General features: G+C 40.7%; 2 protein-coding genes across 13 annotated transcripts in view; one reads left to right on the top strand and one right to left on the bottom strand.

Moving 5' to 3' along the window:
• LOC110977824 (DISP complex protein LRCH3-like) overlaps positions 1 to 11,679 on the top strand; it is a 38,460-nt gene extending 26,781 nt beyond the window's left edge. For 4 of the 11 annotated variants that reach the window (XM_022232290.2, XM_022232288.2, XM_022232285.2 and 1 more), the window contains 10 exons: positions 906 to 1,129; positions 2,301 to 2,372; positions 3,941 to 4,027; positions 4,767 to 5,013; positions 5,255 to 5,405; positions 5,635 to 5,747; positions 6,197 to 6,265; positions 7,403 to 7,540; positions 7,866 to 7,943; positions 8,491 to 11,679. In XM_022232290.2, the coding sequence (XP_022087982.2) occupies positions 906 to 1,129; positions 2,301 to 2,372; positions 3,941 to 4,027; positions 4,767 to 5,013; positions 5,255 to 5,405; positions 5,635 to 5,747; positions 6,197 to 6,265; positions 7,403 to 7,540; positions 7,866 to 7,943; positions 8,491 to 8,610 (1,299 nt within the window). In that variant the 3' untranslated portion in view covers positions 8,611 to 11,679. The remainder of the gene's footprint in view (positions 1 to 905; positions 1,130 to 2,300; positions 2,373 to 3,940; positions 4,028 to 4,766; positions 5,014 to 5,254; positions 5,406 to 5,634; positions 5,748 to 6,196; positions 6,266 to 7,402; positions 7,541 to 7,865; positions 7,944 to 8,490) is intronic. The other 7 variants (XM_022232283.2, XM_087145511.1, XM_022232282.2 and 4 more) reach the window with 6 other exon arrangements.
• On the bottom strand, positions 11,472 to 26,317 carry LOC110977823 (uncharacterized). Of its 2 annotated transcripts, XM_022232280.2 has the most exons (14): positions 26,154 to 26,317; positions 23,915 to 24,080; positions 22,842 to 23,474; positions 22,253 to 22,466; positions 21,502 to 21,734; positions 20,688 to 21,263; positions 20,255 to 20,480; positions 19,376 to 19,626; positions 19,098 to 19,257; positions 18,409 to 18,806; positions 17,361 to 17,553; positions 16,776 to 17,002; positions 16,225 to 16,440; positions 11,472 to 15,679 (listed from the first exon to the last, which is right to left on the bottom strand). In XM_022232280.2, exons 2-14 carry the CDS (start codon positions 24,070 to 24,072, stop codon positions 14,815 to 14,817), a joined length of 4,350 nt encoding a protein of 1,449 aa, XP_022087972.2. In that variant the 5' UTR covers positions 24,073 to 24,080; positions 26,154 to 26,317; the 3' UTR covers positions 11,472 to 14,814. The 2 variants fall into 2 exon arrangements, with proteins under 2 accessions (XP_022087972.2, XP_022087970.2); XM_022232278.2 differs by having other exon boundaries at positions 18,409 to 19,257.

Below are 26,317 nucleotides of genomic sequence, written 5' to 3'. Positions count from 1 at the left end.
CTTGTGAATCAGTGTTTTTGTTCCACAGAGATACACACATATGCCTTTTTGTATATCCCTGTGAAACAAAACCACTGACCTGCAAGATGGCTGCCATGGAAAACCTCCATTCCTCCTGTGCTGCTGTTCATACATTCATTTGAAATACGGTTCAGTTGTCTCTATACTTTCCCACAGTTGATCAATTCCTTATTGATTGCCCCAAAGCCTAACAATCAGTAGATGTAACGTTAATCTGGGTGCAGTTGGTGTGAAAGCTGGTAATGTGTGAAAATACAAGTTCATCTATTCCTACTCTTCAACGTTATATAATTGTTGAAGAATTTGTACGCGAACAATCCACTTTTTCAAAGGCCCTGAATGGCATTGTGCTAATAGTTCTTTTTGTATCCTGGTTTCCTTAGGCGAGTGGGATGTGAGCTTCCTCATTACCTCCCACTTGGTTACTCTGCCCCACCCATCCCGATTCCTCAGGTTTTTTTTTGCCTCTGAAAGTACGACAAGCATGTGCATCATGTTCAGATTCACAATGAAAGCTTTTGTCACTGTTTCCAACCTTGATGTGCAACGTCATTCCTATTCCTCCATCCCACATCTCATGCATTCCAACTTGGACATTATAGGATACCTGATACTAACATCTGCTTCCCTGAAGAAGCACTCTCTAAAACTGTTGATACTTAAGTTGTCTCTGCCAGACTGGTTGGTTTTGTATGTCATTGATGCCCTTGAAGGTTATCTATCATTAGAAATTTCCCTTCAACTTGCATCATTAACGCTGATGCGGGCTTAGAAGCTCCTCCCTCTTTAACCTACCCCTGCCTATGCTACCTGCCCTCAATTTGATTTCTCACCAAATACAGTGGTTAATCTGCCCGCATCCCCTCTGTCCCATATCCCCTCAGGCGCTGACGAGACAGAAGGCCATCTACGAGGACCAGAAGCTGAAGGCCCGGGAGGAGCGAGTGAGGCAGGAGGAGGCAGAGCGTCAGTGGCAGCAGGAGGAGGAACGATGGAAGACGGAGCGGAGGCGTGAGGCTGAGCAGGAGCGGTACCGACGCTCCTCCCCGTCGGGGAGCCTGCTGTCCGTCAACGCCAACGGGAATGTTGTCAATAGGGGTGGCGAAAGGTGAGATACTGTGCCAGACTCACCAAGGAATTCCAGTGCTATATGTATAGTCAAGTTCTTTACTAGTACTTGTCACTGGTCATCAAAAGTACTTCCATTGCTAACAGTGAGAGAACAATAACAAAAGGAATGTTGTTGATAGAGTTCACTTGAATAGCTTGTTTGGACGACTCTCATCGAAGCTGAGGTACTAGCAATGTCCTTGTGAAGTACTTGATTATTACTTGATTACAACTCCAAGGAATGGCAGTGCATTAAAGGACCTGGTGAACCATCAGTGCACGATACGTGATTGTCATATCAGACTTTTGGATGTCAGTTATTTTTGCTTCATCATCAATTCTTTCTTGATGGACGTCTGCTGACAGAAGATTTAGTAATTTGCAACTCTGCATGTACATGTAAGCCATCATGTTGAGGTCAAAACCAGGAGAAGCTCTGTTAGCCCCTAAAAACCACCTGACAGAAAGCGGACTGTTTGAGGGAAGGAGTACAGGCATTAAGACACCCAAAATACACCTTTGGGGAAGCAGGCTATCCAACAGGAAGCAGTTTTGTGTGCTGTTTCATACAAAGCTTTAGCTTTTAAGTTAGCATCTTATAGCTGTATTTTCTCATTGACTGTTTGCACTGTGATTGTGTTGTGACATAGTTTGGTTCCTTCTTTTTATTTCAACTGAAGTATTTGCTGTTGCTTGCCTGTCTGCAATGTGACCGTTGGCAGATCCATGTTTGGTATCCCTCCAGCTATTGACTCGATAACCCCTTTGACACAGAATAGATCTTGATGTTAAGAGAGGTGATCAGAATTTGAATTTCAGGTGGGGAGGGAATTTTGTTCAGTAGAAAAGGGTGGGATTTTTTTCCCCAAATTAAATTTTTTGGTCTTTTTCTTTTGCACAAACGCTCGTTTTTTTTGGTTTTCTTTTGTTTTTTTGGGGGGATGGGTTGGGAGACACTTTCCAAAATGACGGCATTTGTTTCAGTGCCCTGTCAACATTGTAATGCCCATTAGTCATTTTACCTTACAACCTTGGATCTGTCCGTGACTGTGCCTACTCTGATAACTGAATTGTCTGCATGCTTGTTTGTTTGTCTGCTTGTCTTTTTTGCCCCACTCCTCTTTCCCTCCTTTGCATCTCTCTTGTCCAACCCTTTCCCACGCCTCTAGGAGCCAGAAACCTAGACCTCTATCGTCTTCCTCGTTTAGTGAGTGCCTGCAGCGACCAACCACCCTGGAGATGTAAGTTGGACCTGCATGCTCTTTAGTATGTGTTGTTTGCTTACCCCTTACTCTACAAACCCCTTTCCGCTTTTGTTCCCCTTTTTGCTTTGCTTTTTGAAAAGGGTGCAGACTTAAGTCACGAACACGCAGAACTATCTATGGTCAGACATTACAAATGAAGAAAATATTGAGATAATTTCTCCATATGCAAATCAACAATTTGCAAATGGAGGGTTTGCAGATTGCCAAGAGATATTCAGACTTCTAACCTCTAACCTCACTGAAAAATAGAAGTCATCCTGACAATTGAAATGACACCTCCTGAGTTTTGGTGATTGTGCTGTTAATGCATTTGTTATACATATAGTTTTTTGTTGCTCTCTTGTACAGTATGTGGCTGCTGGTTGTGGCTTTTTTGTTAGATGCACTGCCTCTTTGTGTATCGGGCTGCATTTGCACGTGATCTGTTTGATAGCTTTGCACTTGTGTGGTATCTTTGTATGTCAAGACTGTGTTGTATTGGAATTGTGTGTTGGACTGTAACAGGTGCACCAGCCTTTCTGTGCAATTTATTCCAATTCAGATCACAGCTTTGGGCAAGGTTACCAGTGATTTGTTCAATTTTCAAGACACTGTGGTTTCAGGAGCAAACTGTATGGTTCTGTCTGTAGTCAGTCTCCCTCACGTCTCACTGAATCCACCCCCATCTCACCACCCTGCCCCCATCTCACCTCCCTGCCCCCATCTCACCACCCTGCCCCCATCTCACCACCCTGCCCCCATCTCACCACCCTGCCCCCATCTCACCACCCTGCCCCCATCTCACCACCCTGCCCCCATCTCACCTCCCTGCCCCCATCTCACCACCCTGCCCCCATCTCACCTCCCTGCCCCTTCATCCCCCGTCTTTGCATGCCTTGGTATTTAATCTCTCTGCCTACCCCCCCAAAAGGTAGTGACCATAGATGTATTTTGGTCACGTTTCAACCTGTTTTTCAATTTGATTCCAAACCCCCTTGTTTTCAAAACCATTCTCTTGATGAACATGACCATTAGAGAATGGGAACCAAGTATGACCACCCGGGTATGGGCTGCATTTTGTGCACATTTGCGTTCTGTTTCTAATGGTGCAATTATAGATTATGATATTATCTTACCCCCACTGGAGACTGACTATTGTAGCTGCATTGACTTAATCTGCTTGAGTAGACTTCCTCTGATTCCAGTACTGTAGATGTAGTGTAGCGGAAGACATCGTCTACGAAAGGATTGGACAACATTTGGATTTCATTTGAACAAAAAATAATTAATTTGATACATGTTGTAGTTTTTGGCCAAAAAGTGTTCAGAAACTTTAAGTGGATTGATTATAGTAACCCCTGAATATTTCAAGTCCTTTGAAAAAAAATCTGTTTTGAAATGAAGCCTGCTGGGGTGAAACATGTTGTCAGCAGGTTTAAGTCAGCAATCCCTTAAGGCTATCAACAATCGTTGTCTTGCTGGTTTGACTGTGCCGTGGTGGAGTTTTGGATTTGAGAAATCCAAGTGTAAATTCTGTAAAAGGAACTTGTCCCATCGTCTTTCAGCAACCGGCAAAAGAGACAGCAAAGAAGAGCCACAGTTAACGTAGCGGACAATATCAGGTCCAGCAGTGTAGACAGAAATTCCTACAAGTAAGCACGCTTCCTCCTTCCCCCCCCTCGTCTTCCTCCCCTCTCTTAACACTCTTTTTCCGCCCACTCTTCTCAGCTTGTAACTCTCTGGTGGCTTGGGTCTGATGTTGACAATATGATTTGGGTGGAATGTCCCTGAAGGGATTTTCAGCCTGGAAGTATCTCCTCTTTGATGTCACAGATTGGCAACAAAGTTGGAATTAGTTGGAAAAATATTGAATATCAATGTTCATGAACTGAATATGACTAGAGATGAAACACATCAGCCTACCTTGTTAGGCAGATTATATGAGAAAGCAAAGATTTGGGGCTTTTGTTACACTGTTGTGTTGGCAGTTCTCATTAATATCTGTGTGGTTTGTTTTTTTATGTGTTTGAAAAGAAGAAAAACTGCTGGATCATACTTAAGGTCCATTTCCTGACCATGTATTCCTAAGATCCGGAATGGAATCTTGTGCATTTGATGCCTGCTTGCATGGCAAGATTTTGAAAGAATGAATTGCTATAAATAAAGCTTCAAGACTTTCAAATTAACGTCCCAGCAAAAATCTCAACTCTGATAACTAAAATATCCCTATGATAAGCAGCATATTCACATGTGTACTGTTGAATTTAGCCAGTGAATTTTTATGGCCAAAACATTACTTCTGCAAGACAATCTTAAATGATCCAATCCTGAATTGCCTTTTTTTGGGGTACAAAATCATTTCTCTCCTTTACCTCACGTTGACCTCGTTAGTAGGATGTCATCAGGCCACTCCAGTAACCTCCCCAACGGTCGGCTACCATCAGCCACCAGTGAAAGCCACCGGCAACTAAAGCGAGCTGACAAGATGACAACATCCTCGTCATCGTCACTGGCCCCATCGCGAGACAGCGGGATATCGCAGAGCCGCCACGAGGCCCAGCTGGCCAGACGGAGACAGGAAGAGGAGAAGGCTAGGAACAAGCAGATTCAGAAGGAGGCCGTCAGGAACTTTGTGCAGGTGAGAGATGAGAGATTACTGGTTAGCAAGCAACCAAACCAATGCTGTTGTGTGGTACTTCACAGTATTTTCTGCAGCTGGGACATTAATTTCAAAAATCTCTATGAAAATTGGTGAAGAAGTGTAAAAATCATTTCAAGTTCTGGCAGAGGCTTTGTATACAAATCCAGCTTGAGCATTTGTGCTCATTTTCTGTCAGTTTCACACTTTAATGTATGGTAAATACATTGATGACCTCCAGAGCCGGAATTCTACATCGTCTTTGGGCTCACCTGGACATGAAGAACAGGATCTTGTCAGGGAACGAAGCCCTGCCAGTGCAAAGTCACCCCCACCTCCACCCCCTACAACATACAGTGGATCAGCCTTTGGCAGCATCAAGCCACGATCTGGTAAGCCCTCTGGATCATACCATTTTCAATTTGAAGGGTTACTTTTTCATCTTCTTGTCTCTTTTCCAGTTGAGGGTAGGCATCTTTTAGGGCTGGTTATATTGACTTTAACGATAAAATTTAGATTGTACTCTCATCGTGGGTTTGGACTGAAACTTACTACTGCCTGCCTTCCTGACAAGTTATTCATTTGTTCCCCCATCCCACAATCACCTTGACCCCCCCTCAGCCTTCAACATAGGCAGTGGTAAACCCCAAGGAGATGTGCAGCCTAACTTCACAGTGAAACGAGAGATGAACAAGTACCGGGAGGAGATGGACCGTATCGAGCAACTCAGAAAGGTCAGTCTCTAAAAATGCAGTAAAATTAAACAACTCGATACCTGTACCTTAGATGTAATTTTTTAAAATTTTCTTTTTAATACTCTATTTCTCTGGTTCTCTCTGTCAAAAAGAAACGGAAATCAGTGTTGTTTCTGTCCACATTTTTTAAAATGCGAAAGATTATTATATTTTTGTCAGATCTGTTTTGAAGGTAGTATTTTCAGGTCTTAAAACACCTCTTTCTGACAGACAAACTTAATCAGCTATTTTATGGCTCCTTTAGCTCCAATTTTTAAGTTGAACTGGATACTTTTGAAATAGTAAAATTTTCATGGAGATTTCTTCATTTGTAAATCACCCTACTCTTTTCCCCATTCATCTTTCCTTTTGTATCTTTCCCTATGTCCATGGATGGAATTTGTGTTCTCGGTGGGGTTGGTCATTTGTCGTTGTGGTTAAATGTTCAGTTGAAACCTAATTGGATGAGCAGTTACCAATCCGTGTCGGATATAAACACAATAGATCAGATGAGGAAGGTGAGTTTTGAGCCAGACTGTGGTGCACTTTTTTTCTTTTTTTTTTGGTCAGGACTTGCATGAGAGTCAGTGACAAAGAGCTAGTCGTGGGTTCTAAGCATGTGAAAAGGATTCATGATAAGTTGGTATAGTTGGAACTAAGGACAGGACTTGAGGCAGATTTCCCTTGTGAAGCTTGTTTCATAATTTCAGTACAACTTTTTGTAACAGAGGCAACTGTAGTTACCGTGTTCCGTTAATGTATTGTTTTGTGTACAATGTAGCTGACATCTTCTAATGCATTGCTCGCGTAACCCTACATTGTTGTCATATTGTGGTCTGTTATCTTTCTTTGCATCTTTTGCCATTGTATCTTTGCAAAGTTTTTTATTGATAAGCCATGCTTTCATTCCCATAAACTAACTTGGCTGTCAAAGTGTCTGTAGTCAATGTTGAAAGTTTATGGATTTTTTGGTAATTACATGTATGTTATAACTTAGAAAGAGAATGCTCCTTTACATGAAACAGATAAATTACATGTCTTTTATTTCTTTCTGCCTTTTACTTGTTTTTGTTCACAAATAATATGTAAGGGGTATGGCTGTGTCTAGAATGGTTGATGCATGTTTTTGTTTTTGCCAGAGAAAGTAACTGCTTTATCAAGATTGAACAGTTGTTGAAAGCGTCTGTGTTGCTTTTTAATAAGCTTTGCAGTGGGAAGGTTGACGTACCTGTAGAACTCAATGGAATGTAGTTGGGAAGATAGATCAACTTAACTCATTTCACCTGATGCCTTAGAAATTGAGATATCAAACCATGTATTTATTGTTTAAAACCAAAGTTCCTTATGTCTACCAAAATCTATACTCTGTGTTTCTATAAGATCTTGATGGATTGAGGACTGTTTGCACCCAGTTGTTGGCACATTACATGGGACTTTGTGCTTAGTTTTTCTCTAATCCAAACGGTTTTACCTGCTGGTTACAGAACACATCAGAGTTTTGGATTTTGTCAAAAGGGTTTAGGTTGAATTACATTGCACATTAGTATGTTTGTTCATCTAACCGTATCGTTGATAGTCATGGTCCTGTTTTTAACTCTTCAGAATTTTAGCAACCCTATGGAGCATATCTTGTTTCTTTTCTCTGTATCCCACAGTGCATTGAGGCAAGGTTAAAGGTCACCCTGCCCGATGATATACCAGGTGCTTTGGAGGACGGGGTGGTGTTGTGCCATTTCATGAATAACGTGTTCCCCCACGCTGTGCCTACCATCCACGTACCATCACCTGCAGTGGTACGTAGTCCCGAAGCCAAAATGCTGCTGTAAAAAATCATGCTGAAAAGAAAGAAAAAACCTAGACACCACAATGGCATATTTGCCTTAGAGATTGTAATTGTTGGACACATTTTAACAATATAATCCGCTCTGAGCTGAAGTGCACCATCAATTGGCAAAAGAAAGACAGGTCGTTACAAACGGGTTCTTGCAAGACTGATTTGTAGATTCATCCCCCCCTCCCTAAAAAAGAAGACAGGAATCAAATGGTAGTTTTTATAGGTTTAAGTTACTTTGTTCATGATCTAATCTGGAATACATTCAAATGTTGTGCATTCCACAGCCTAAACTGTCATCAGCGAAATGTCGGAGAAACGTTGAGAATTTCCTGAAGGCTTGTAGCAATGCAGGTGTACCTGGGGTGAGTAGACAAAAGTTCCTGGTGATAGACAGCATGGTAGAGAATACTGACTTTTGATAGAGTTTTCATGTTTGTGCCGAGTGTGGACATTAACCATGCTGGCTGTGAGTAGTCTTTAGTCAAGACAGCCACTTTTAGGTTATGCTCCCTGCTCCCACTTCCTGGCAGCTCACTTTGCCACTGTGAGAGGAACTTGTTGATGGAACTCTATTAGAGAAATTTGCTGGACTGTCTGCGCAAAACCTGAGGTGCAAAATGCATGTGCATGAAGTATGTGCAAAAGTTGCCTTGAGAGACGCACCAGTTTTGTCAAGACTGGAAGCAAGTATTTGTCACAACAGTGGCTCCCCCTTCACACACTGCAGTGTCAGTTGTTGCGACCAGTGATATCTTGAATCCAGACTAACTAACCACACCCCAAAATATTGGGATGTAGCCTTGCATTCAGCCGTCGCTTTCTACACTCACTGTTTCTGAAGCTTTGTGGAGGGTCTTGTGTCTATGGAGAGCCTTGAGTTCAGTACCCTTGTTCCTTCTCATCCTTCAGGAAAAGCTCTGCACGTCAGCTGATATCCTAGAGGGCAAAGGACTTGTGAAGGTGGCGGCAACCGTTCAATCCTTGCTAGCTAATACCCCATCACATCACAAACTATCATCGGCGGTATGATTATACACAAGGCACAGTAGTGTTGTTTGCGTCATTTTTAAGTGTCTGTAGTCGTGCCAAATGTCATTTCCAACATTTCTCTTCCTTACTTCAAGCCCAGCTGCACTTGCAAAACAGTGGTGTGGATGGGGGGGTTGGTCTTGAGAAACCCAAATGCCATTTGTTTCTGAAGATGTCAGACATTCGGCACATACAGACGGTAAGCGTTATTTTGTCAAAGTCTGCATTTTAAGAGTAATTCTAAAGCTTCTTGCTGTATAGTTGGTAATTTAAGAGAGATGTGGGAATTCCATTGCCAGTCATTTTGGTAAATCTTTAAGCTTGCAAACCATAATGCTCTGAAATCTACTGTACGCCAATTCATTTTTTTTCTTTTACACATTTTAAGTTATGACTTTGGGACCAGTATCCGTACAACATTGTCCACCTTTTTTCATTTTGTTCTGTCCTCTCAAGAATCTATTTGTTATTTTCCCTAACACATATACACAATGGACAGACCTGACAAGGAAATCTTTCAAATTGAGTGTCATTTTAGAAATGTGGAAATATTTGGAGCGAAAGTTTTACTTGAATGTCTAATTTGCATATATTTACGGGATTTGGGGTTGTTTGTGAACTGGTTTAATTGATGATAACAGCAAAGGTCCAGATGTACCGGGAGGAATCATCTTCAGACAAAGCCAAGGTCCAGTATACCACTTCTCAATCGCAATCAATGTCTGAACTTATTTATGTTGATCTTAATTTGACTGGATCAAAAGCTTTAAATGGACTTTTTTTTTTAATTTCTCTGAAAATTCAAGGTTCTTATCTGTAAAGTGTACATATTGCTCAGACCTTGTTCCATGTAGCATGAGAATATTTGGGTTTTGTTTTTTGTTTATAGCTGCTGTTGCTACTTATTTATAGGTGTATATGCCTCGGTTATTACCCTTTTCTTATAATGGTGTAGATATAACATATGCACAGGATTGTCTCTGTTCGGTTTATTCTTCTGCCCGTGATTGTACAAAAAAATGACACTGTACATGAGTGTAAATATTGTTTCATATAACTATCCACAAGCCTTAAATAAGTGTGTGCACACTTTCAGATTTTTGTGTGTGTGTCTCATGTCGATGGCAGTCATACTAAGTCATCTTGTCCGAGCTTCGAAGGGTTGTGCACCTTTAATAAAGATGTAAATTAGTCACCTGATTATGGCCTGGTTTGTGGGCGGAGCCATCACTGCCGATACTCATGCAATTTGCTGGCATGTTTGGAATACTTATACCTTGACCGTGAATATATGCATAAATTACTTGTTAAGGTATCATGACCATCACTCTAATTGCCAAGTTTTTTGGTTCTAAAGATTTCTACAGTCCAGACACACCCTTCTGATTTCATTGCTACACTATTGAAAAATTCCCCTCTCGCCAGGCTTTTAATATTTGTCATCAAATCTTCTCTCTTAAGCTGTAGAGCCTGTCAGAGTCAGGTTTTTTTGTCAGGTTTTTTTGTTGTTGTATATCGTCAGAGGCTGCAAAATTGTTTTTTTTTTTACTGATATTTTTGGTCAGAAACTAATTAGGTAAACTCCAACTGGCACTTTGTGTAATGCCTGGAGGTAAAATTTATGGTAATGATTTGATCATTTTTGATGCATAACCAGTAACATCTTGCTTTCAGTGATTTTTTTTCCAAAGAATGATAGAGCGTATCTTAAATCGCTGTATGAGGTAAAAAAATAATAACTTGAAAATATGATCACTGTGCACTTCAATTACTCAATAAACTCTCTTTGAGTTGAAATTGCCTGGACTGATATTGGACAAGTCTAGAACCACGCAAACATTGTCTTTGTCCAATTCCTGTAATGAAGTCCCAAAACTGCCAGCAAGTGCTGGGTAAAATTGAAAAGACTTTTCCTGCATTGGGGGAAATGGAATTGCACGATTTATTTTGTAGAAAAAACAAATCACACTTTTGGATCAATGAAAAACTTGCTCCTTTCAGAGGATTTCTCTGTTTGTTTTGCTGCAGATCGTCCACAGCAGTAGAAGAACGTGACAAATCATTTGAAATAAGCAGTTTTTGAGATCAAAAGAATGAAGAAAAAAGTATGCAAATTGGTGAAGACGTAAAGGAGATGTTGCAGCATATTAACAGAAGATTTGCATCCGTCATATACAATTGTAGTCATTTTATGTATATATCATTATTTATTAAACCATAATTTCTTGAAGCCTGGCTCAGTTGTTCCAGGTATGGACAGTAAAATCACTTTAAAAAAAGGGGGGGAGAGCGTTCAAATTCTTCATTTTTAATTCGTTTCTGGGTGCTGTTCTTTTTCCTCAAGATTTCTTGTCAGATCCAACTTCAGCCTTCCTGAAACACTGGCAAAAGAACACTCAACATTCAGTAGAATAATTAAGTGGAATAATACTTTGGTGAATTTTGCTTGAATTTTTCTTATGTTTAATCAGTTTGTCAAGACCAAGTGAACATTACTGACAAACATTAGCCTTAACTGTGGTTACTGAAGCACCTCAAGGAGATCGCAGCCTAGCGCAGCCAGTTATACAAAGGTTCGTTGATAGAAATTGTGTAATTTCAGGGGAAAAAAGTACCTGTATTCTGTATACATATTTGTGAACATCCACACTTGTCACTGGGGAGGACACATATTGACATATAGACGTGTGGGGAGGGGGCATAGACCTGATCAGGACAAATGTTTGTCCCAATGACTCATTCCCAACTTTCCTATTAAAGAAATTGTCCCTTTAATGCAGTGGAGGCTGACCCTTTGAATCAGGAATACTGAAAAATGAGCCAGCCAATCAAGAAAAACAGCAAAATATCTATCAGAGAGGTTAGTCTGCTGTCATTGTTTTTAATTTTACATCATTGCTATTTATTTTAATTGCAAACGGTCACTTTCTACTTTGTACATTAATTGTGGAATGCATTTGGCTGAAAATGCCAATATGGCCTTGTATTTGAAGTAAAAAATTGGAATTTTAAATGTAATACAAAATAAATAAATGTGTGGGGTGCCGGCACACACACTCTGGAGAAAGATTTCTGCTCAGTGAATGCTGTAATTTCAGTCTGGCTTCTAATTCTGCCTGTTTGTTTTCACTCCTTTCCTAATTTGTACCCAAAATGAGTGTTGTTCCCATAGCAACATCAAATTGGAAAGTACAAGGTATGAGTATGAGCTGTTTGGAAAGATTTGGAAACAAGCCATGTTGGGTTTGTATTCTAAGAAAATTTTGAGCCTTTTGAGCCTGAGCTTTCGGAAAGAAAAATGAAGATAGGTCATTTTTGGGACCAAATTTTAAACTTACAAGGCTAACCCTTGCATTAAAAATATTCCAATTTTAATATCCTCATTTTTGCATAAAGTAATACCCTAAAACTGTTATATCTCTTCAGCTTTCCTTCACTTAGCCATTGAAAAGGAATTTGAGATGTCATTTTGAGGCCGTTTTTTTTTTAAATTACAGGATTAACCCCTTGAAGTTTTAAAAAATTTCATCTATTTTCCCCCAATTTAAAAATCCTCATTCGTCCATACAACTTCATAATAATCGACTAAAATTGAAAATGCCTGCAGTCTTTTGAGAGCCAAAGTTTAATCACACTACAAGGTTTATCCCTTTCAAAATTTTAGAATTTCACCCAATTTTTCCAGTTTTAATTTTTTCTTAATTGAACTCATTAACTGATCACTCAGATTATAGAATCTCTTTGTGTTTCCCCTTTGAGTCATACAGAACAAGGGTATTTTTGGACAAAATGTAAATAAGGAGTGCAAGGTGTAAATTGTAGAATTTTTTTCATTTATTTCCCCCAATTTAGAAATCTTCATTTTCCCACTCAAACCACATAATAAGCCCCTAAACCTAAAATTTCTTCAATTTGACCTGATTGAGCCCTTGGATAGGATTTGGAGATGTCATTTTTGAGGCAAAATTTCAATAAAATTGCAAGGTGAACTCCTTGCAAAATGTTGCAATTTTCATGCATTTTCCCCAATTTTTAAAAAATCATCATTTTCCATTCAATTCATAAAATTATTTAAAATTATGAAATGAAGTTATTTGGAGACAACAATTTTGGGGCCAAATTAAATAAACTGCAAGGATGGGCCCATGCTTTACCAGAAATGAAAAGCAATCACTAATTCATAAATGTACATTCACATTTGCAAACTCACATTCACATTTGCAAACTCGCAGTCACATTTGCAAACTCCATTTTATATCACAAAATGAAAGTAAATTTCATTAGCTCAATAACTTTTACTAGAAGCCTTGCATGCAGTAATCAATCTGAAGTTAAATCTACTGTTCAAATGATTTCATCTTACCGTTCTGCTAAATTTGGCCTTTTATATACCATTCATAAATGCCTCAGTCACCCTATTTAACAACATGCATCTTGACGGTGTATTAACCTGATAATACCCGCTGAGAAGTGACAACTCCTGCTGCATAAATCACACACTGGTACCTGGATATGAGACGGTATACCAGGTCAAGAATCTGTATGCATGCAGCTCACTACGTGCGTGCCAAGTCCATATAAGCACATTCTTTTTGACAACTATGAAATAAAATGGACGGGGATGTTTGGGAAAATGGAAGTAAAATTAAAGAACAAAATGGCTGGAAATCTGTTATATATTGACTTCTTTTGACTCTCTTACTATAAAGATATTTATGAAAGGGAATAAATATATGCCTGGCCGGTCTTACTTAAGACCAGTTCAGGAGACTGAACGCTGATAATGGCTGAGCTGCAGGATGAGGGCATTAGTCACGTCCGTTCTCCTGAGCTGGTCTTCAACACACATTTTAGGCCAAGCACATATTTATTCCCTTAGTTGTAACCCTTTGGCAGTGAACAGCACCATACTACTGACCTCAATATCACTACATGCCACCAATGACGTAATGAATGTCTATACGACTTGTAAATATCCGATTGTCCAAATTTCAGTTTGAAAACACAGTTTTTAAAATTAATTTTGACATTAACTTATCAAAACTTACTTCACAAATCTGCTATAATAATCTTTTGAATATAATAACATATACATGTACTAACATGCATTTTAAGTTGCATGCTCATCTCAGTCAGGGACAAAATCCTTAAATCTTTCCCATTTGATTGTAAGCGGCAATCAAGACATATTTCCCAATTTCAAAAACTAATTTTCCGAACAGTTCATATGAAGACAATGTTTCACAAGAAGGGTATATCATCTACAAATGAAGGCTGGCTCTAATTCCAGGTCAATACAACAGCAAAACAAATTTGACGTCACAAAACATCTGAAATTCCCTTCCATGTACACATTTGTGCCAATTATGATCCTGCCTTTGAAGTCCATTTTTAAGTGAAGAAATGAAAAAGAAGAAAACTTTCAAAACACAATAGAAAAAATGGAAATTAAATGGCTGTATGTATCTTTCCTGCATTTTAAGTAACCAACCACACAATGACAACAGATACACACAAGTGCAAAGACAGAAGTTAAGAAATCAAATATATCCAGAAAGTAGAGTCCTGTATAAACTACTCAGAAATGCTAATTGCAAATGCAGAATAAAGTCCTTGAAAGTAAATTTAAATCCTTTACAAATCCTTTCACTTGTTTATGATAATAATGGCTAGAAATGTGTGCCAGTGTACAGGGGATCGAAGGAACTTCAATTATTTGAAATTGTTCATGCAGAACCATTTCTAAATTGATTTTTTTTTTTTGCATTTTACAATTGACTTTACTAAGCAATCATATTTATTGTGTTGACTGTATACTGTCTAATGTGAAAGCTAACCACTGACAAGTTGACGCCCCTTCATAATAAAAGCATGAATTCAGTAGAGATGCAGTTCCTTTTTACTTGTTGATTACTTGCTTGTACCTTTCATAAATGTCCCTGGCCCACTCAGAGATTGCTCATCAAAAGCCACCAGGAGGTTTGGGAGGAGTTTGCAGGATTGAGAAAGGTACAACCTAGCCACTGTTACTTTGGATGCCATTTGAAAGCATGTACAAAGAACATGCGACTCGATTCCCTTACCCTGGTTTGACTGTATGCAAATATGAAAGGTTCCTTGAAAAAGGACACAAAAATTTGGCCGAAAGCACTTTCTTCACTGCTCTTTGAGGATGGAGGATAACTAAATGTGTTACACCATTGTTTACTGTATGCTGCATGATTTACCTTCTGAGGATGGTGTTCTTGCCGATGATGATGAACTCTTGGTCGATGTAGAAGTTTGTGGCTGGAAAGGGCTCTGGGAATAGCCAGGAGCTGGATTAGAAGTTGAGTATGAAGTGGGTCTTGGCGGTGCTGGATAGTGATGTGAGGATGGTATATTACCCTGCCCAGGGTTTGTTCCACTGGTGGCATAGGAAGAAGTTGGGCGACTGGATGCATGAGATGGCATGTATGCTGTTGAAGCTGCACTGGCAGAAGCTGGACTTTGGTAGCTGACACCAGACGTAGTGTATTGACTTGGGGTTGCGTAACTGGCAGAAGTGCGGGCACTTACATGTGGCAATTGGGCAGTGGTAGAAGTAGCAACTCTACTTGGGTATTTGGTAGCGAAAGCTGTTGATGCCGTTCTGTGGTGGGACTTCTCCTTATATTTGATCAGATATTCAGGGTACACCTGGGGTTTCTCAAAGATGACATATATTGTGGGATCTGACGTATCGTTGACGCAGGAATCATAAAGATCTCCTAGAGGCTTCGAAGGGTCCCTTGGGGGTGGTCTTGTGTATTCTGATTTGCCTGCGGAGTAGGTGCCAACCAGAACTTGGACTACGAACATGTAACGTTGATCGAGTTCGTCAGCTCGAGTGTAGCTATGAGCAAACTTGGCATCTCGGGCGAAGTAGCTGCCTTTGCCGTACCGCGTCCCAACGTTGCTTCCGCAGAGTCGCCAGTCGAAGTTCTGATTGCAAATAGTAGTGGCATGTTTCTCAGAGATAGTTCCATGAAACAGCTGCTTGGTTAAGACAGATTTGCCCCTGTTCTTCTTTTTCATTCGGTCACCCAGTCTGGAATTAAATGAATAAGTAAACAAATGAGGACAAATAGCATGTGTACTAATGCGTATGATGATGTCAAAGGTCAAACATTTCATGTCAAATTTAACTGTTGCTTTATTTGAACACCTGAAGTCAGATAATCATTTGTTATAAACCAACAGCAAAAATCTAGAAAAAGAAACATGATCACACTTCTAATAATATCTTCAATACTTAAAGATGGAGTACCTATCACAACTGGCTTGGCATGTTAATTGCAAATACACATATTGTCTCAGCAAAGTATAAAAATGACAAAAAGATTCCAAGTCTTGAATAGTTAACCACCAAAACCCTTAATACAAGTTCAACATTTATTATTTCCAGATTAGTTTTTGTAGTTTTGCATTCAATAAATGTGGTTCTTCCTTCAGCATGGTTGTGTCGTCATGTGTGAAATAACGTATTAGGTTCTGCTTTTCCCACGTAATAAATGGTAATATGGACTGTTTTAAAACTTTCATTTGGATTACTCCATTGTCAACCTGGCTGGACCTCTAAGGAAAGAGATTCACCTTGTAAAATCCTCCCACAATTCCAAGTTCTGTATCCTCTTGATGGAGATGATAGATCCTCTGTCATCCATTGTGTCCCGGAACAAATTGGTGATGGCAGTGTATTCTGGGCTGGTATAGTTGGTCAGCTTGACCAGTTTCACTTCTGTCTGTGTGCCCCGATTATCCCACGTTGTTGGCACGGCAACAGTAGCTGACTGGGCTTGAGAGAGCTCTCTGTAGATTTCATCATTGCATCAGATGAATAATCATATCAACAAATACAAACATACCAAATGGTTTTTAATTTCAACTTAGTCTCATTTTAGACATGTTCATATCAAATCTCAACTGAAATGCCATCAGAACTTTGCAGGTGATGATTAAAATATTTGTGACTACTGTAATGCGGGGGGGGGGGCAGTGGTGGGACACGGCCTACCACTTTTGGCAGGTCCTCCAGGCTGTGTATGATGGGCCAGTCTATTAATAGCCTCCAAACTGCAAAAATTGTTCTGTCACTGTTGCTACTCATTTTAAACAGCTACAACTATAAAAACAACACCACTTACTTTGCCAATCGCTTACGTTCTTCCATGGCAACAAACTTGGGTCTCCGCCGAACTTTTCTGCAGGTAAGATAGTGGACGTTGGTCTGCTCCATTGCATCAAAGTCCAGTGTGTACCGTTGACCACCGGCTGTGAATTCAATGACGGGCTCCCCATCTTTGCTCTGGTAGTCCACAAATTTCTGCTCAATGGTGGCACTGTCGATGCCTGCCTGAATGCCTTTGGCATTCTGTGGGAAACAAATGGAACAAAAAAGGGCTTTTCAGGATCATACTCAGGTGAAAAACAACTTCAAGAAATCAGCAAGTATAGCTTCTTCTCACGCAGTGCAATATTACCCCCGATCAACAGGATTAGAATCATGGTCATCACTCCTGGAATCATCTGAAATGTATTGATGTTTGCCATGGCACTTTGTCTTCCAATCAAATCAACCTACATACAGTCTCCCATAATTAAAGCCATCACTACATAGCAAAAGAACCCTTTCCTACAGTCTTGAATGCCATCAGACTTGGAAGACTACATTAAGCAATGTAATCTGTAAAAAATACTCAGAAATAAAATACAAGTGACATCGTAAAAACCTGTCCGGAATAGACAATCCATTTATGTCTCTCGTCAAGCCAGTACCAGGTCCACTCAGTACAAAATGCCTTTTCCCAGTTGGTTTTTAAGACGCTTGATGAGGTAGACAAGCGACGGAGATGAATATCCACTGTAGATCCATGCATTTGATTTTCATCAAAATAGACGTACAGTACTGGACCAGGTGCATCACTGTGGGAGAATAAAACTGTTGAATGGGTCTCTAGATGTAAACCAGTGATAGGCAAGTAACAGTACACACATATCAGTACATAAATATGCATAAGCAGCTGAAATGGGCGTCAATTGCTTTTCGAAAGTGAGGACGGGGCATAACCTGAAATAAAACAAGCATGAAGTGCAAAATCCTAACAGCATGGGGTCTGGGCATGCTTACGGGCCTCAGAAAATTTTTGATTCTAGATGTTTTGCTGTGTGATCTAAGGCAATTTCTGACCACTTTAACTAATTATTTGAGCCAACACTCTTGCAAAATGTATTTCATTTTTCAAGTAATTTTCATCTGAAATATAATTCAAATGTAGGCCTACACCCCTACATTTTTTATTTAGGGTTCAGAAAAAAAGTGGAGGGGACAAATAATATCCCCCCTGACTTTAGAAAGTGGGGGAGGGGCTGTCCCCCATCCTCCACCGACTGACACCCATGGACACAGAAGAGAAAGTTTGCATTAAATCACATGCAAAAGTAAGGCTTCCTTGTGGAATTGACTGAATAGAATTCCGTCAATGAAGTATTGTCCAACTTATAGATGAAATACAAAAATGGACGAAGGACGTACGGAATCTTGAAACAGGGTTATCTAAGGGGCATGACTAACTTGCACACGGTGGTAGGTCGATTGTTGTTCAAATTCCTTTTTGTTTCCCAACCTATACATGAAATTGATTTTACAAAACCACCATGTTAAGATATTCACATCTTTGATCTATACTGTGCATCCATGGACACGCTACTAACTTATGAAATCGCCCAGTACATCTAAACCACTTTCCAAGTTTAAAACGCTGCAAGAAATGAGCATACCTGTTACATTCATGGGTTTCAAAGTTTACATTACAAAATGACCTCTCAACACGATCATTCTCAGCAGAGGGAATGTTCTCCCAGTCGGCTCCTGGCAATGTTGTGTCAAGGAACTGCCACTGGTAGGGGGTCCGGAAGTGCCGCTTGTGGTTGTATTTGTCATCCTCGTAAATACACCTGCCTCGTAGAAAGTATGGGCAGATGTAGGTGAATTCCCTCTGCTTTAGGTGACGAGCTACTTGGTTGTCTTGAGAGGCTGATGCAGTGGTGTTGGAAGAGGAGGATGGTTGAAGTACCTTGGAAGAGCGGGAAGGGTTTCTGGCCTTGGGCCTAACAGCTGGGTCACTTGGCCTCCGTTGAGACGAGCTTTCTTGAGGCTCTGGTTCATCCCGGTCATCCTGCCGATGAATGGTTTGAGCACTTGGTTCTTTGGGGATGGCAACATCATTTGGACTCTGGATATCTGCTAATACTGCTGGCACCTTAAGAGTTGGAAATCCCTCTTCAGGTTTGCTAGTTTGAAAATCTTTTTGTGATTTCAATTTCTCAATAAATCTTTGTTGAGATTTCACCAATTTCTCTAAGGTCTCAAGATCTGCAAAATCTGAGGTATCTGTGGACTTGACCCTATTGCTGGGGACATTAGGGCTCTGGTCTGATGATTTGGTATGCATCTGTAGTTCTCCTACTTGAGATATCATGAGCTGTCTTAGTTCTTCATCCAAGCCCTTGGTAAGTTGTGGAACAGAGGTGTCTGGCTTTTGACCCATCTTTTGCACCACAGCTGGTTCCGTTTTTTTGGCCTTGGAGCCCCCAGAAGTCTTGCCGATGGATGTGTCAACAGGAACACTGCACAGTGGTGGAGGTGAAAATGGAATAAAAAAAATATTCACTACAGCATTGGCCTGTCGGAAAGTTCAATGGGTCAAAACGGGCAGTTCCTCCAAGACAGTTGAGTACCGCCTACCTTTGCTCCTTGCTGGGATCTTGCTGCTCCACATGAGGGTTCCACTTGGGCCTTCGTGCCACCAGCTGTATGAACATCTCTGATCCTTTGACGGACTGTGTCTGCTTCATCTTGCTGAAGTCTAACTTCCACTCACCTTGATTGGTCATGACATCTATGCAAGATGGCCCTTGTTTGTGTTTAAATTTCAGGTATCTCTTTTCAATCATGGCACTCGTGGTTAACGAGCTATCCTTGTCAGACTCTGGGTTCTGTAGAAAGCAATATAAACAGTCAAATATAAAAGGTTAAATTACGTGGTACACAGGCGTCACCAGACCATTTTTACATTGGGGTTGTCATCATGAGATCTATCTTCCAACTGTCAGTAAATTTCACAAGTATAATGGGAACCTGATTCCCCAACCTGATATTTAGATGGCTTTCCCCCTTTCTTCTCCATTCTTACCAACACCACCATGATTTTGCTGAAAAAACTAGCTACTGGGGGTGGAACATCCCCCCACACACCATTAGCAATGCCCGTGACATCATATTTTCAAGGGAGCATCTCAAACCATTTCCACTGGAAGTCCAGCTTCCCATCAGAACATTTACACACAAAGGAACAGTCTGCTCTGTGCATAGACCATTCTGAGGCAGCCGATAGGAATGCTGTATTTCTGGTGGAATGGCCACCCATTCAGGAGTGAGAGAAAGGCATCCGAATGGAATGTTTTGACCATTCCAAATTACTAGACATTCTCTAAAGATGAAGTCTTCATCATTTGTGTCATTTACGTGCTGAATAATTTTTTTTTTCATTTTTTGGAGGGGAGTCCTACTTCAGGCTTGGATTTTGCTCTTACTGTACAGGTTTGACTCAGGTTTACTTTTTACCTCCTCGGTGAAAACAAACCACTTCCCAGCAATATTATTCTGCCAATACCACATCCAGTGAGTGCCATAAACCTTCCTCCATCCATTAGCCTGGACATGGGACATCGTAGAGAGACGCCTCGCTTCTGTAAACTGCCAAGCCTGGTCATGGATAATGAAGGTATCAGTGCCAAACACGATGCTTGCAAACTGTACTTTGACAACAAACTTCTCACTTTCACCAGAACTGCACGAAATTAGAAAGCAAACAAAATGAAAAAAAAAAATTGTTAAACACACTTACATGACATTCAACCCAATTCATGTGGTCCTGTAACCTAAAGCTTGCACACAGGTAAGTGTCCCTCATTTCTTAAAGCAATTAATTCCACATGTACTTCAAGGAAGTACAGTCCTGTAATAAGCTGAACGTTTAATGATGAAATACACTCACTATGCAAGCAAGGTCCCAGTGTATGCTCTATTTTTAATGTCGCAGTAGTGCTTTTCAAGTTTCAGGTTGGCCTGTTCTGTGAGAGTAAGCCAAACCCTTTTCATTCCATCCAGAATCTGCCACTGGAAGGGGTGTGGAAAGTGCCTATATTGCTGGTGGTCTTGCTCAGAAAACGTACAGCTTCCATGTAAGAAATGGATGCAAATCTGAGGAATACTTTCAGCGTCTCCACCAGGTTTAGCCTGTTGCGATGAAGTGGCCATTAAAGTGGAATTGGATGCTTCTGCCGATGCCATTTCTCGCTGTGGTCTCTTCTCTCCTTTGTCTGCTGTGTCACCTAGAATTGACCGTGTATGCGTAGCCTTGGTCTTCGGAGTTCCAGAGGAGGCAGCGGATGAGTCTGAGGAGTCTCTGGTTTTCCTTTGGACAGCTTTGTCACCTGACTTTTGCCTCATGATGCTTTCCTCAGACTCTACTAGTTCACCAACTTTCGATTTCTTTGGGGTCACTGCTTCTGTCCGTTCTGTCTGCTGGGAAGTTGCTGGCAACTGCTTATCTTTACTGCCTCTAGGATCGCTTTAAATATGATTAAAAATGGGATAAACAGACAAGAAAATTATAAGGCATTTTTTTACACATTGTGCCAAGGAATTCATTATGACTGGACCAAGTTTTGGATTTCATAAATGGTACGGCTAGCAGAACTAAAATAACTCTTTGGATGAGGAAAGATAATGTAATTTTTTTTACAGCACCGTAGGAAACTACAGCACACCCTCAGAAAGTTAAACAGTTATGACGTCTGGCCAAATACCTCTGGCCACGGAGTGATTTTTCTTCTGATGTTGGTTGCCACTTGGGTCTCCGTGCCAACGGGTGAGTGTAGCCTGACTCTGGACTCCTCAGTGTCATTTGGGAGAAATCAAGCTTGGATTCCCCCAGCCTTGTGGTGACGTCAAGTTGGCAGGGTCCTTTATGGTTCATAAAACTCAAAAACTTCCTTTCAATTGCAGTACTGCTCGTCAAGGGGGAAGTATCCTCGGGTTTCTAAAATGAGAAATTCATCATATGCAAATTGATGAAAAAATGTAGTGATTTTTAGAATTGTAACCTTCAAAAAGCAAGGGGGGGGGCTTTCCAACCTACCCATTTGCACCTGCGGTGTATAACCACAGTCAAGAGACATCATTGGTGTCCATTCTCCTGAGCAGGTTTTTCACAGTTAAGACCGGCCAAACACATATCTATTACAATTCATAAATTACCTTACTTGAGTTACAAAGTCAAAAGCAGTTGAAAAGATAAACATTTCTACAATTCTTTGCACCAGTTTTACTTCACACACACCTTTAGCCAGGCTTTGGTGTGTGCCATCCACAAGCTAGAGCTTCAGCAACGTTTTAGACCAACCATTTTGACAGGCTTTCAAACAATAAGAGTGGCTTGACTGTCTCAGATATAGATGAATAAAAAGATCACAGAAGACCCTTGTTCCCCAAAGCAATCCATTCCTTTCACGGCCTTTTGCTTAGGCTACTGTTTTTCATGAGAGAGAGAGCACATACCAGGAACTCAATCCAGGTCTGGTTGTCATATTGCCAATACCATATCCACTGAGTGCTGTGACCACTATTTGGACGCCCAGGTTGCGCCTCTGACACTGTGGAAAGACGTCGCATATCCAAGACTCTGCCACTCTTTTCATTACTAACGCTGAAGGATTCCACACCAAACGTTATTGTTGCTCGGTAGAAACTACCGTCGATGCTCTCCCCAGAACTGCATAAATGAGTAACTCTGAGTAAGTGTCTATACAAAACTGCGAATTGAACTTAAGAACTTAAGTCATTCAGGCACAGTAGAACATCTGCCTAACCTAGGTACACCATACATGTCCAACTTTAAGTTTTGAGAAGCAAGACACAGCATTGTGAAAGAATCTCTCTACGGTACGCGGTCCACCTTGAAACTATCTTAACATGACTCAGTCCTGTTTCATTTGTTAGATTTAAATGGTTTGGTTCATACTCTATGTCATGTACAAAGCACCTTTTTTATATGAGCACTGTGCACTGTTAATGTGTTCAAATACACTATGCCTACGAATGGGTACTTCGGCTGAGGTCAAAATGACTGCTAAAGTTGGAGTCTCACCATGCCATAATGGGTTCTCTAAACTGTGTGTTGTTGACATTACAGAACTTTTCCTCTATGGCATCATTTGCCTGCCTTGTGAGGTCCAGCCAGTCATGCTGTTGGCCGTCAAAAATCTGCCATTGGAAGGGACTGGAGCAGTGCCTGAACCCGGGGTGAGAGGCAAACTTGCAGTTTCCTCGGACATAGAAGGAGCAGATTTTTGTCGGTTGTTTTTCCTTCTCAGTCTGGGGTTGCTTGGCTGCTGGCCATTTTGGTGGCTCCTTCTTCCCTTTCAAGTTGTCTCTGCTGCCTTCATCATAATCACCATCACTGCATCCTTCAAAGTCTGACCGTCTATCTAATGACTTGGCGTCACGGATATCACCTAATTTCCAGAGAAACTTCCTCAACTTTTGCCGGTGGTGCTTCCCGGTTTCCTCTTCTCCGCAGCTGCTCTGCTGGCCTGAGCCAGTGACGGAGGGACTTTGCAGGGCTGCGGCAAAGAGCTCCCTGAACTCGTGTAGAGATTTCCCATTCAGGTGCTTGATCCCGAACTGTCTCCGAAAGAGAGCCTGCGGTTGTCTGCAACTAAGATCGTGGGAAAATTTGCAGGCATGCCCACTAGCTTTGCACGACTGCAGTATGTAGCCCCTGTCATGCAAATAGAACAAAAAAATAAGAGATAACACATGGAACAGGACATCCAACCTACTCGAATATTGCAGTCTTTTTTGGAAATACAAGTGTACAATATAATTGTACAGTGATAAATCTTGCCTTGTAAATTTGAGGATGGACAAATGAGGAAAAAACTGCATTTGTCAGAAGCACAGGTGAGCCAGGTTTTCACTTGACACTGAATGGACTTAATGCATTAACAACAGAGGGCGTTCTACTACCTTCAGCTATAATGTCCTTCAGAGTAACATGCCACGTATGCACTATAGTTTGCGCAGTGTGACGTAGAGCTTGGTTCACGTCCATCTGAATGCAGACAGGGGATTTTGATACGACACCAGGCAACAAATGCAATGGCACATGTTTTTGCCATCAGAGAGTGGGAGCTTTCATTCATGGAGCTCATGGCTTACCGGCAGATGTGGAGGAAGTTACAGTCATCTCCCCGGTTACAACCCTCTTTTCGGTACAGATAAGCCGAACACAGCTTCAGTTCATTTTCAGCAGATGACTTTCCTGAACTCTTGCTATCTCCTCTCTTGAAATGGGCTGTCTTTCTTCCCTCAGCCATGATCAATGCTAAAGATGGATAACCATTCTTAAGATATAAAATCCACTGACAATCGGGTGAAAGGTATTTTATGATTGCCAAAAGCAAAAAGCAGAATAAAAAAAGTTGTAAACAAAAACATAGTGCCAAGCTGGTACAGTTTACAGCTTTAATAGTTTAGGATACATTAACCCTACCCCCCTAGGGTGTATGTGAAATCGTATTAAAATTGGAGGATTTGGGACTGTTAGGGCTAAGCTTCTGTCTCTTTAAGGTTTTTGTCATCTTGAAAGACTTATATTACAGTTTTTTTTTAATTCTAATAAAATTAGTAGAATCTTTAGCCTGGATGAAAAAAGTAAGCCTAAGAGAAATGTTCTATCATAATGCCACTCTTTTGTCAAAGTCTATGGAGAATTGACATCACTTTCTCAAAAAAGAATTTAAAAAAATCTGAGAGGAACTGTATAGTTGATTGTGAATCAGAACTGATATGCTTTTGCTTTTTTTACCAATATGGCATGGCATATGCAAGCTTAGAGAGAGCTTTGGAAGGAATCAGAAATGTCACTCTACAATTTCTCCATTTGGTTCCATGTTCAAATTATTGTTGCAAATTTGTATTGGCGAGATTGAATTCAAACCCAACGGCAATTTCAAATTTATCTCCCTTGAAAAAAAAAAGAGCAGATCCACGGATTGCAAAAAGAAGAATATCCCACAATTTAATTTAAAGTTAATTTAAAAGCAATGAAGGATGATTTTGCTGCTTTACCAGGCAGAAGTAAAGTAGCTCTTGAAGGTTTGCATGGGGGAATACGATAAGGTAGAGGGGTTTGCGGATACACCATGCAGAAAATATCTCTTTTCAGTGTGTGTGGTTCTGAAAAGAACCGGTTACTCGACGTTTCAGATGGTGAGTGCTCTGTCCATCTTCAGGACTGATGCTGCTGGTTTTATGCTGTGGGTGATCACTGAGGGGTGGGAATTGGGATCCAAGCTATCTGGGTACTGGGGCGTGGAGGTGGGAACTGTAGGCCTACTGAGAGCTTCTGTGGCTGCTCACTGGTGCATGTCAGTTGGTGTTGGAGTGCTGGAAAGAGTGCCGGGTATAGGGAACCCAGGCAGAAATAGGCTTGTTACACTTTAGCACGTGCATGATAGTCAACGATTGGATGCATTTGCAGAGTACTGAGCAGATGCAAAAAAATAGCAGCAGTTGGGATTGAACCGGCAATCTCAGTTTACAATGATGGTCATGCTCTTTCTCTTATTACGCAATGAGCTCATTTACAGCTATCATTACCAGTTCATGTGTGAATATGGATCATGGTAAAATACTCATCCAATGAAAATGCTTGTCAGACTCGGATTCAGTTTAAAACATATGCTTGTCTAACTGGAGTAGCGATATGATATATATGATATATTATACGGCAAAAAGTGATGTCAGGACGCAAAATTCTTTCAAACATTTTCACCTTATTCTCCCGGATAATGGTCTAAAGACTTTATCATAAATACTACAATAAAGAATTTTGAAGACATAGTCAGGGATTGCCCTACATCAAACCTTTTGAATTCCAATAGTGCTTTGCTTCCCATACAAAATCACTCAGCAGCATTAACTGTAACAAGGTATATGATACAGATATCGATCCGTGCAAATGGGCCGTACATGTAATTGGCTCTGGGTGCGAATTGAACCGTTGAGCTACGCAGCTTATGTAGCTTACTGAGGGTTTGTACTCTTCTTTTTCGAATTTTGTACTGGACCGGTCATGATCCAATACAAAATTTGAAAAAGAGGAGTAGGCCTACTACGGCTCTACTTTAACTTACATTTATGTTTCACTCAATTTTTGACTTAGCCCAAAATTAACTTTGCAGCCTCAGTAAAGTCTTACAACCTTTTACACTATTGAACTTCAAGCTTTCGGGAGTCATTCAGGGGGATGCTGCTGAAAAACAGGAAATTCATCTTACCAATCTTGGCAAAAAGTTGAGAATGTGTGCCAATCATGATGACGCTGGCAAGGAAGGACTCGGTTTTCGGTACATTATTTGCCTATCAAACTTATCGGATAAAGCCATAAACTCACCTGAATCAGCAACATGTACCACTGCTTTTGCAAGTTTGGTACTCCCCAGGAGAGAGCTTTTGTCCCCAGGCAGAGAAAACTATTCAGTTTTTAACGCACCACCCAGTCCGGACGAACAATACTGTTTTCCGCAATTTATTGCAACAAAATAATGTTGGGTGCGT

Source organism: Acanthaster planci, linkage group LG14 (genome assembly GCF_054643075.1).
Source record: "Acanthaster planci isolate LZ-2023a linkage group LG14, COTS_SCS, whole genome shotgun sequence".
NCBI classification, from domain to species: domain Eukaryota; kingdom Metazoa; phylum Echinodermata; class Asteroidea; order Valvatida; family Acanthasteridae; genus Acanthaster; species Acanthaster planci.
Note: the sequence above shows the minus strand (reverse complement) of the source record. Positions and strands in the feature narration are given on the sequence as shown.

Coding starts and splice junctions, on each gene's coding strand:
- LOC110977823 (XM_022232278.2), bottom strand. CDS start 24,072: ATGGCTGAGGGAAGAAAGACAGCCCATTTCAAGAGAGGAGATAGCAAG. Junction 23,475..23,914: donor AACTTCCTCCACATCTGCCG/GTAAGCCATGAG, acceptor TTTGCATGACAG/GGGCTACATACTGCAGTCGT. Junction 17,003..17,360: donor GGATTGTCTATTCCGGACAG/GTTTTTACGATG, acceptor TGTTTCCCACAG/AATGCCAAAGGCATTCAGGC.